Source organism: Callithrix jacchus, chromosome 14 (genome assembly GCF_049354715.1).
Source record: "Callithrix jacchus isolate 240 chromosome 14, calJac240_pri, whole genome shotgun sequence".
NCBI lineage: Eukaryota > Metazoa > Chordata > Mammalia > Primates > Cebidae > Callithrix > Callithrix jacchus.
Window position 1 is genome coordinate 11,190,815 of NC_133515.1, and position 11,395 is coordinate 11,202,209.

At 48.0% G+C, this 11,395-nt stretch overlaps 1 protein-coding gene across 3 annotated transcripts; it reads right to left on the reverse strand.

The window, feature by feature from the left end:
- Positions 1 to 3,355: 3,355 nt before the first annotated feature.
- LOC100412770 (T-complex protein 1 subunit gamma-like) lies at positions 3,356 to 9,463 on the reverse strand. Of its 3 annotated transcripts, none has more exons than XM_078348810.1 (4): positions 8,876 to 8,980; positions 6,608 to 7,733; positions 5,932 to 6,032; positions 3,356 to 5,298 (listed from the first exon to the last, which is right to left on the reverse strand). In XM_078348810.1, exons 3-4 carry the CDS (start codon positions 6,004 to 6,006, stop codon positions 3,571 to 3,573), a joined length of 1,803 nt encoding a protein of 600 aa, XP_078204936.1. In that variant the 5' UTR covers positions 6,007 to 6,032; positions 6,608 to 7,733; positions 8,876 to 8,980; the 3' UTR covers positions 3,356 to 3,570. The 3 variants fall into 3 exon arrangements, with proteins under 3 accessions (XP_078204936.1, XP_078204935.1, XP_035127669.2); XM_078348809.1 differs by having other exon boundaries at positions 6,608 to 7,736; XM_035271778.3 differs by lacking the exon at positions 6,608 to 7,733 and having other exon boundaries at positions 8,876 to 9,463.
- Positions 9,464 to 11,395: the final 1,932 nt, after the last annotated feature.

The following is an 11,395-nucleotide window of genomic DNA, read 5'->3' on the forward strand; positions in this document are numbered from 1 at the left end:
TAAATGATCTGTAAGTCTAAAATAGGAACACTAGCACTCACTAAAGCAAAATACTTTCACACATCTTAACACTGAAGTTTTTAATCAGATTTTTCTAGATGGTATCATATTCAAGACTTTCTTAACAGGTAGATGTTAGGTACATGTTGATTGTTTAGTAAGGGTGAGTACTCTGTTAGATTTTAACTTAAAAAAGCATTGCAGTTCAGGGGTCCCCTGAGCCACTTGTAGGTTCAATGATTTGCTAGGGGGACTCGCAGAACTCAGAAGAATGATTATATTCATGGTTATTTATTTATTTATTTATTTTTGAGATGGAGTCTCACTCTGTCACCCAGGCTGGAGTGCAGTGGTGTAATCTAAGCTCACTGCAAATGCTGCCTCCCAGGTTCAAGCAATTCTCCTACCTCAGCCTCCTGAGTAGCTGGAATTACAGGCACCTGCCACCATGCCCACCTAATTTTTTTGCGTTTTTAGCAGATACGGGACCTCATGATGTTGGCCAGGCTGGTCTCCAAGTCCTGACGGCAAATGATCTGCCCGTCTTGGCCTCCCAAAGTGCTGAGGGTTATGGTTTATTGCAGAGAAAGAATACAGAACAACCTCACCCCTCATACAAAGGGATGAGGCACAGAGGCCCAAGGGACAGCAGGCACAAGCTTCCTCAGGAGTCTCTCCCACTGGAATCTCATGGACAGTGCTTAATTGTTCCAGCACAATCCCTGACAACTCACATGGAGTACTGCTAAACAGGGAAGCTCATTTGAGCCTTGGTGTCTGGGGTTTTGATTGGAAGTCAGTCATGTGGATGTGGCTGACCTTAGTCTCTAGGCCCTCCAAAAGTCAAGCTGCTATTGTGTGGCCCAAGTTCCCCCAAGCCACAAATCAATTGGCATATAGGATCTTGGTGGCCCAAGGCCCCCAGATAAACAAAGGCACCTTATTAGGCAGGACATTCCAGGCTTAGAGGTTACCACCCAGGAGCTGAGCGAAGGCCAAACGTTTCTTTGGGCAAGGTTAATCGTGTGTGTGTGTGTGTGTGTGTGTGTGTGTGTGTGTGTGTGTGTGTTTTGAGACAAAGTCTAACTGTGTCACCCAGGCTAGAGTGTAGTGGCATGGTCAGAGCTCACTGTAACCTCTGCCTCCTAGGTTCGAGAGATTCTCCTGCCTCAGCCTTCTAAGTAGCTGGGACTGCAGGCACATGCCACCACACCCAGCTAATTTTTTTGTATTTTTAATAGAGACAAGGTTTTGCGATGTTGGCCAGGCTGGTCTTGAACTCCTGACCTCAAGTGATCCACCTGCCTCGGCCTCCCAAAGTTCTGGGATTGCAGGCCTGAGCCACCACACCTGGCCAGCTAATCCTTTACTGCAGAATTGTGATCATACATTTTATACTAAAGAAGCTTTATCATTTGTCTCATGTATGTTTCTTCAACGGTCACTCTGGCTACTATGCGGAAAACAGATTCTAGGATGCAAGAGTGGAATCAGGAACACCAGGGAGGAGGTGCTGCGGTGATGTGGGAGAGGACTGATGATAATACCATCCTTCCAGCTGTCAGACATTGCCAGAGTATTCACTGTGTGCCAGGCACTGTGACAAGGGCTATACATAAAATATCACATTTAAGCACTGCATTGCTTCTTGGAGGATATGACATCTAATTTTCTCACCTTAGAAAAAAACAGCAGGCTAGAGAAGACATGCTCAAAGACAGATGGCTAGCCAAGGCAGAGGCTGCTCCAGAACTCAAGCCCCCTCTCTTGCTACCCTCTCTCCAAAGGTAGCAGTCTCTCCAAAGGGCCCGGATATTGGCACTCCAGAGAAGTCTACCTTAAAAAAAAAAACTTGAAAAAACTGATACATAATTGTACACATTTATGAAGTACATGCAGTATTTTGATGCAAGCATACAATAGGTAATGATCAGATGAGGGTAATTAGGACACCCATCTCCTAAAACATTTAGCATTTCTTTGGGTTGGGAACATTCCAAATCTTTCCTTCTAGGTATTTCGAAATATACATTAAATGATTGTTAACTAGTCACCTTACTATGCTATCAAACACTAAAATGAGTTCCTTCTATCTAACTGTATGTTTATGTTTATACCCATGACCCAACCTCTCTTCATCCATGCTCTTTTCCTAGCCTCTGGCTACCATTATTGTATTTTCCTTTTTTTCTTTTTTGAGATGAAGTCTCGCTCTTGTCCCCCAGGCTGAAGTGCAGTGGCACAATCTCAGTTCACTGCAACCTCCGCTTCCCAGGTTCAAGCGATTCTCCTGCCTTAGCCTCCCGAGTAGCTGGGATTACAGGCACCTGCCACCACGACCTGAATGTGTTTGCCTCTCTCCATCTCCATTGCCTGTACCCTAGTCCAGTGGAGAACAACTCATTTAGTAGAAAAGGGGAAATTGTAGCTCAGGAGCCACAGGGGAAGATATATATGAAGTAAACAAATTTGTTGAGAAAATAATCTGGGAGTCTGAACACTTGGAGGCCCCAGGAAGATAGTGAAGGAACTGTTTTAGCAAAATGAGGAGGTAGGTTGAGATTAAAGAGCACATAAGATTAGGAAATGGAATTCAGAACAGGAGAACCAGCAAAAGGAGGTATCGGGAAAGTAGCTAATTACCAGGTCTAAAGGTCCTAAAAGACATATTGGAACTCTGCAGGGGGGCAGGAGCAGTGATGAATACGACCGCCAGTCATTGACATACTTGGGCCACTGGGAAATTAGATCTGAGTGTTTGGATAAATATTAGTGATAAATACATATGAAGCAGCACACAAAAGTAGATGCAATTATGAACTTCAGGAAAAATACAAGGCTACTGGAGGGGAAAAGAACATAATTTTGGCGTATCATCTGGCTTGGCAGTGAGCAACATCACATTATGTACATTTTGGTGATCCATTTAACTAAATGTTATGACAGAACCTCACTGGGAAAATCGGGAGTGAAGTTAAGAGAAAGGGAGCACATAAAAGTACTAAAATCCCAACTACCAAAAATAATAGATAATGCCTAAAAGTTATAAACCAAGAAAGGGCAATAAAAACATATTATTTGTTTATTTGTTTACTTTGCAGATGAAAGCCAAGAATCTATGTTTTAATAAGCTTCCAGGTGATTTTGATAAACATTCAAGAAATTTTCACCCTTCTGGTGTGTTTCCTGCCAAATCAGGTGCATATATTTCTTGTGATTAACAGGAATTCTGTATCAATTACATTTTTTCATACACAATGCTGTGTTTATAGGACACTGTGTGCTGTTGAGTGTTGAGGAAAGAGGGAGGGAAAGTAGACAATGGTCTCTTCTGGCAAGTATGGGGGACACCTCAAGATTTAATCATCGGAAGCAAACTAAATGGAAACCTTACAATAGAGAAGAATTACATGTCAGTGTCTTTTGGAAACTGAGCTGGGACAGAAAGGGACTGGGGGCTGCCCCCAACCTGATCCCTTCTGAACAAAGACGTCCACAGTGTTCCTGGCACTCTGGCTCAGGAAAAGGGGAGACTGCTGGTTCTGTGCATTGAAGTAGCTTGCCCAGCGCTCACTCCTGGCCAGCATCAGGAACCCCGCCTTGCCGGCTCTGGTCATCGCCTTTCTTTTTGTGGCCTGAGACGATGTCATCAATTCGCAGTAGCAGAACTGCCGTCTCCACTGCTGTCTTATAAGTCTGCAGCTTCACAGCCAATGGCTCCCATATGCCCAGTTCCTTCATGTCCACCAAAGTACCCGTCTCACCATTTACACCCCAGGTCTCACAGTTCTCCTGGGTGTGCTTGGCCCTAAGGGAGGTAAGTAGACGGATGGTGCTGGCCCCACAGTTCTGGATCAGGGTACGAGGGATGACCTCTAGGGCCTGTGCAACAGCCCTGTATGGCCATTGTTCCACACCAGTCATGGCCTTGGATTTTTCTGTCAAGGCATGGGCCACAGCCATCTCAGAGGCCCCACCCCCTGGCACCAGCTGAGGGTCCAGGAGAACATTTCGGCACACTTGCATGGCATCCTGGAGATTGCGTTCTACTTCCGCAAGAATCTCTTTGCTAGCCCCCCGGAGAAGAATGGTGCAGGCCTTGGGGTCTTTGCACTCAGTGATGAATGTAAAGTATTCATCACCAATTTTCTTGATTTCCAACAGGCCTGCTCCCGTTCCAACATCATCTTCTCTCAGTTCCTCTGGTCGGCTGACTATCCGGGCCCCACAGGTTCTAGCAATGCGATTATTGTCTGTCTTCCAGACTCTGCGGATGGCTGTGATATTGGCCCGCATGAGGTAGTGCTGAGCTAAATCTGAGATGCCCTTTTTGGTGATGACCACATCAGGCTTCAGCTGGATAATGTCTTCACAGAGCTGCTGGATATACTCTTCTTCCATTTGGAGAATTCGTGTGAAGTCCTCCTCTCGTGTAATCTCAATGTCAGTCTGGCTTTCTCCTTTCTTGTATTCCAGAGAAGAATCCAGCAGCACAATGCGAGGGTTCTTGATATAGCGCCGCATGCGTGGATGGGTCACATCCTTGTTAATCATGACTCCACGCAAGACACAGGAGTCTTCAATGATGCCCCCAGGTATCTTTTCCACCTTTGCGTATTTTTTTATGTCAACCTCTTTCCGACCATTCTCCTCAAACTGTACTGTCTTGACAGCATCCAGGGCAATGTTGCAAGCCAAAGATGACCACCGACTGATGGCTTTGGTAGTTATGGAGCTATTGATGATGTTCAGCATCATATCACTGTTATTGATGTCAACTGGGATACTGATTTTCCTTAGGGTGCTGATCATATCATCCAATGCCTTGCGGTAAGCACTGATCACCACTGTTGGGTGCATCTGCTGCTCCAGGAAGTGCTCAGCTACAGACAGCATTTCCCCCACAAGAATAATTACTGATGTGGTCCCATCTCCAACCTCTTCATCCTGGGTCCGGCTAATTTCAATCATGGACTTGGCTGCTGGATGCTGGACCTGAATCTCTCGAAGAATGGCGTTGCCATCATTGGTCATCACGATGCCTCCCATTGGGTCCAATAGCATCTTCATCATGGACTTGGGTCCCAAACATGTTCGGATGATATCTGCAATAGTCTTGGCAGCATTGATGCTTCCAGATTGAACTTTTCTTCCGGATTCACGCTTTGTGTTCTGGCTGAGCACGAGCACGGGACGATGGCCCATCATGGCGGCGCGATGCAGAGCCGGGTACCCAGAACTGGGGGAACCGACAGAACCTTCTGGACCAGAACTTTTCATGGGCGAGCAGATGGATCTCTGAGGGTTTAATTAGGTGTGATAAATAGAGCTGAGTGGAGTGAGAAAATCTAAATGAAGGCTATGTAGGGCAGGTTGGGTGTGGTGACACACACCTGCAGGGAAGCCATGGCACAAGGATTGCTTGAGGCCAGGAATATGAGAACAGCCTAGACAACATCACAAAACCTGACAGACCCTGTCTCTAAAAATCAATTCAAAAATTAGTTGGGTCTGGGTGTGGTTTGGCTCATGCCTATAATCCCAGAACCTTGGGAGGCCAAGGCAGGTAGATCACTTGAGATCAGGAACTTGAGACTAGCCTGGCCCAACATGATGAAACCTCATCTCTACTAAAAATACAAAAATTAGCTGGGTGTGGTAGTGCACGCCTGTAGTTCCAGCTCCCCCAGAGGCTGAGGCAGGAGGATTGCTTGAATCTGGGAGGTGAAGGTTGCGGTGAGCTGAGATGGCACCACTGCACTTCAGCCTGGGCTATAGAGCTTGACTCCATCTCAAAAAAAGGAAACTACTATTTGTTGGGTTTTGGTGTTATGTCAAAGAATAGCCACAATTTATGTAATTTTTATATAAAAGGATGTCTCAAAAAATAATTTTTAAAAATAAAAATTAGTTGGGCATGGTGGCACATACCTGTAGTCCCAAATAGTTGAGAGGCTGAGGCAGGAGGATCGTCTGAACCCAGGAGTTTGAGGCTGCAGTAGCCATGATTATGCACTCCACTGCATTCCAGCCTGGGTGACAGAGTGGGGGAAAAAAAAGATGACATAGGGGAAAAATCTGGGAGGAAATATTCAAGTAAGAAGATAATTCAAGCCAATAGAACTTTTTTTTTTTGAGGAGTCTTGCTCTGTTGCCCAGGCTGGAGTGCAGTGGTGCCATCTCAGCTCACCACAACCTCTGCCTCCCGTGTTCAAGTGATTCTCCTGCCTCACCCTCCAGAGTAGCTGATATTACAGGCATGCGCCACCACGCCTGGCTAATTTTGTATTTTTTTTTCTTTTTTTTTTTTTGGCCAAGTCAATATTTTATTTTAGAAAACACACAAATACTTGCACAATGGTAACAGAGACAGAGACAGAGAGGAGATGTGAGGTCTCCTTGGGCCCAGGCTGACCACATAGTGTTTCTACAGGCACACCTCGCTTCAGGAAAGTGGGTATCTCTAAGACCCACTGACAAGCCCGATAAATTAGGAGGATGCTTTGTTTCTTAAGGCTTCACTCCCCTGAGAAGTGAGAAGTAGAAGGGATTTAGGCAGGAGTATTCACAAACCCCTCCAGCTGTGCTAAGTGGGGTGCGTCAGTACCTGAGGTAGTTCTGGAAGCAGAAAGGCCAAAAGCAGAATTCCCTGGAGGCTGCTTTCCTTTCCCAGAAGGGAGGAATGTTCCCCCCGAAGGCAGGAGAAAGAGTTTCCAGCCAGCTCAGGAGCTCAGGAAGCTGGCTTCCTGGGAAAGCAGGAAGAGGGTGCAGACCTTTCCTAGTGCCCACCAGCCTGGCAGGACTTTGGCACAGGAACACAGGTCCAGAGGCCTTGCCTGGGGCACACGTCTTGCTCTCTGCAAAGCTCCTGAGGGGCCGAAGGGCTGTGGCCTTGTTAGAGGCTGCATCTGTGGACTGGGTTACACAGGAGACCTTGTCGAACAGCCACATGCTTGCCATGCAGAGGAAGGCGGCCGCGAAACCTTAAAGATCGCTCTGGCTACCAGTCCACTCTGGTTACCAGTCCACTCTGGTTGTAACTCTTGGAAGCTGCCATAATGGAGGCGACGAGGAGGAGCTGGGTACCGATTAAATAATGCAGAAGTTCCGACAGGGGCCAGCTGATACAGGTGAGCACGCGGTAGAAGCAGAAGAGGTGGGCCAGGTAAAAGGCTAGGATCATTATCAAGTCGCAAATGGTGACCACTTCAAAGTAGCTGTAGGCACTGTAGTCAGTCCACAGGGAGCTCCGCACGCAAATGAAGGCAATCAGCAGGGTGACCATCTGCGCCACTTCCAGCAGGGCCTCGTGGGTGCGGGGGTAGCCAGGGTCCTGCAGCACCTCCAGGGGGCTCGCGCCGGGCTGGGCCGCGCCAGCCCCAGGTCCGAGTGCGCCGCCGCTGCTGCATGTGATGCGGACGAGCTTCGCTCCGTGCGACAACGTGCGGCCCCAACTCACTGACCGCCTCCCGGGGCCGCGGCCAAGGCCAGATCTAATTTTGTACTTTTGGTAGAGATGAGGTTTCTGTTTTTCTTCTTTCTTTCTTTCCTTTTCTTTCTTTCAATTCTCTCTCTCTTTCTTTCTTCTAGCTAGTCTTTCAGGATCAGAGATGGGGTTTCTCTATATTGGTCAGGCTGGTCTTGAACTCCTGAGCTCAGGGGATTCACCCACCTCGGCCTCCCAAAGTGCTGGGATTACAGGTGTGAGCCACCGCGGCCGGCCTATCCTTTATCTTCTTAATTTAAAAACATAACAAAACAAAAAAAACCAACCCATGTAAACAAAAAAACACCTTTACCCCCCAAACTATAAAATATAATTTTTAAAAAGATGAAAAAAATTTTTTAAATATATATTTCTCCCCAAAAATAAATAAAATAAAAATACCTTTAAAAAAAGAATTGAGGTGGCACTTAACTAGATAATTCTTGAGCGCTGACATGGTTCAGCGCGGACTGGAATCGATGGTGGTAATCACTGGCGAAATACATGTACATTTCTGTTGGTTTACGGACCGGGCATGTCTGGGAAATGCTACCCGATGGTTCTCAGTCCAGACTGCACATCAGACTCACCTGAAGAGGTGGGGTTTATTAATATCTGAATTATCATCTCTGGGGGTGGGACCAGGAATCTGTAACCTCTCCCCGTGGGTTTCTAATGCACAGCTAGTGCCCAGGATAAGGGCCCTAGTGCAGTCTAAGTAAGACGTGGTACAGAAAACGATTTTGTAAATGAATATTAATTGGAGATATGTTCTCGAAATCGTGTTAAGAGAAAAAAAAACAAGTACAAAAAAGCTCATAGTGCAGTATGATTCCATTTCTGCAAAAAACGAGCGAAAGACTAGAAATTAACCGTAGTTAGGAGAAATGTGTGACAATTACTACATTTTTAAAAAAAAATTGTTTCTGAGACAGTCTCGCCTTTTGCCCGAGCTGGAGTGCAGTGATGATCACAGCTCACTGCAACCTGGGACTCTCCGGGACTCAACCAACCCTCCCGCCTCGGACTCTGAAGAGTGCTAGGATTACAGGTACGCGCCACAGCGCCGGACCTGGATTTACAATATTTTTACGACGAATAGTTAACAGATAGTATATTAAGAAAATATTAGCATCTTAGGTGCATTTTTCCAAATAATAACGTAGACAGCATTTACTGGGACCGCCTGGCACCAGGTCCTGCCCTGGGGACCGCCATGGGGCGGCATCCCCTCGCAGCTGCGCAGAAGCGCGCGGGCCTCGAGCAGTCCCTCCGCGGAACCTCAGCCAGGCCAGTCCTGAACACTGCCCGCCCGACCTCGCCCCGCCCCTCCACTCCAGTCTCAGGGCCCGCCCCCGCCCCCGCTTCCGGCCAATTCGCCCCGCCTACCCCGCGTCTCCACAAGCTGTCGCTGGCTTCGCCCCGTCAGCCTCGCTTTAGCAGGGCGCTGGCCCTCTCCGCGGCGGTCTGGTTTCCCCGACGTGTTTTGTTTGCGACGCTGTCGTGTAACAGCGCGCTTTACGGCCGCGGGGACGGAGCCAGCCGGCGCCAGGGCCCTTCGGGCCGGGAAGCGGGGAAGGAGAGCAAGGTTGATGCCCGGCGGAGGGGCGAGCACGGCGTCTGGCCGGCTTCTCACCGCCGCGGAGCAGAGAGGGTCCCAGGAAGCGTCAGGGTCGGCGTCCAGGAGCAGCTTCGGGGGCTCCAGTGGCGACAGAGGTGGAGCAAGCGGCCCCGGGTCCGGGAGGGGAAGCCCTGGGGGCCCCGCGGGCAGGATGAGCTTGACCCCGAAGGAGCTCTCGAGTCTGCTAAGCATCATCTCGGAGGAGGCGGGCGGCGGCAGCACCTTCGAGGGCCTGTCCACCGCCTTCCACCACTACTTCAGCAAGGCCGACCACTTCCGTTTGGGCTCGGTGCTCGTCATGCTGCTCCAGCAGCCGGACCTGCTGCCCAGCGCGGCGCAGCGCCTTACGGCGCTCTACCTGCTCTGGGAGATGTACCGCACCGAGCCGCTGGCCGCCAACCCCTTCGCCGCCAGCTTCGCGCACCTTCTCAACCCCGCGCCGCCAGCCCGCGGCGGCCAGGAGCCGGATCGCCCTCCGCTCTCAGGTATCTCCTGAAGCCAGCTGTGCCGTGTGGATAGCGTTAGATTCTGCAGCGTTCCACCTGCGTTGCTGGGAACTCACCTGCAAGGGAAATAACTCTCCCTGTGAAATGTGCATCCCCTTTTTCCGTCTCCCTCTGCCACTCCACCCTCCTCATTCCCTCCGGCCTCAACTCTAAAGAATGGAGAGGTGGTAGCTTAATTGCAAGTTCGTGACACCGAAAATGATTTCTTTGTACTCGTCATCACATCATACAGCTCAGTGTAGGTCATGACATGTTTAGCGTCCCAAATACGGTTCGTTCTTGAAAGCCCATTTGTGGTGTGTGAAGTTAAAACCAATGGTAAGACTGGATCTGTCCCCGGTTTTCAGTCTCAAAGGAGAATGTAGAAGTCAGTGTTAAGAAGTTGAAGTTGTTGGGCGGAAATGTACATGAAACCCCATGAAAGACTTAGCAACCGTCGTCCTTAGCTTGTTAGTGATGGGGGCAGAGGATAGAAAGCCTAAAATTGATGGTCTTGCGGTTAAAAAACACATGATTTACTGGACATTATGTAAAGTGCATACATGGTGTACATTACATAAAATGTATTTACCATTGTGTGGCGTTGGTGAGACCAAACTAGTAGGTTAGCTACAAGGCTGCATTTTGTTGTTGTTTTTAAGCTCAAGCAGGGGATCCTTTATGTGGATTTGCTTTGGGAGAAGACTTGCAGTCAGAAAACAAAAAAAATGGCTTGGTGACAAGGGGACCTGAAGGATTTAAGGACCAGTGTAGTGGAGGAAGCAGATAGAGATTAGGAAACAGCTTGATCTTACATTTCGTAACCAGTATTAGGTAGGGCTTGCTATTCAGCGAGTCAAGGTTAAGGCAGCAGATTTTGAGGTAATACAAGGACTTTGTTTTTATGGTACAGAAGGCTTCTGCATTTCTAGTTAGTGTTCCTGCCGGGCAACACATCACAATCTTCTGATTGGTGTCCAGTAGTGCCCATATCTAAGAAGGGTAACGCTTTGTATTGGCCTGAGATGCCCTTAGGGTACAGGTACTTAACGTGCTTTTAAGAAGCTTGTGACTGCCCGGAAAATGAATGTGACATAAGTTTGTGGTCAAAACTCACCACCCAGGCCTGGCGATGTGGCTCACGCCCAAGGTGGTGAGGGATGAGGGTGGGAATTGCTTGAGGCCAGGAGTTTGAAACCATCTTGGGCAACATAGCAAGTTCGTGTCTTTACAAAAAATTTAAAAAAAATTTGCTGGGCATGGGGTAGCTCACACCTGTAGTCTCAGCTGCTCAGGAGGTTGAAGCAGGATGATCACTTGAGCCTAGTAGTTTAAGACTGCAGTGAGTTAGGATCACACCACTGGGTAACAATGAAACCCTGCCTCTAAACACACACACACAGGAGACAACCACCACCCTGGGGTGCTTGTATTAGAGGATTGGGACACTGTGAGATTTAGGTCAGAGGGTCCTTTGAATTCTGAAGAACAGGTGAGGCAAACAAACTGTGACTTACATAATGTCATTCTCATATACAGTGAATCTAAACCCACACCTAGTCCATAGACCATTGTAGAAACAGATTTGCCATGGGTGGGATGGCAGTTGCCAGAGAAGGAATCCATGGGTAGACTATATTTAACTCTTTTGTGCCTCAGATTCCTAATCTGCAAAATGCAAATAGTAACAGTTCTCAGCTGGCAGAGTTATTACAAAGAATACAATTACCTGTGAGTATTACCCACTATTATCATTGCCATTATTAAAGTAGATAGGGATGGCATGTCAATAACACAGAAGAG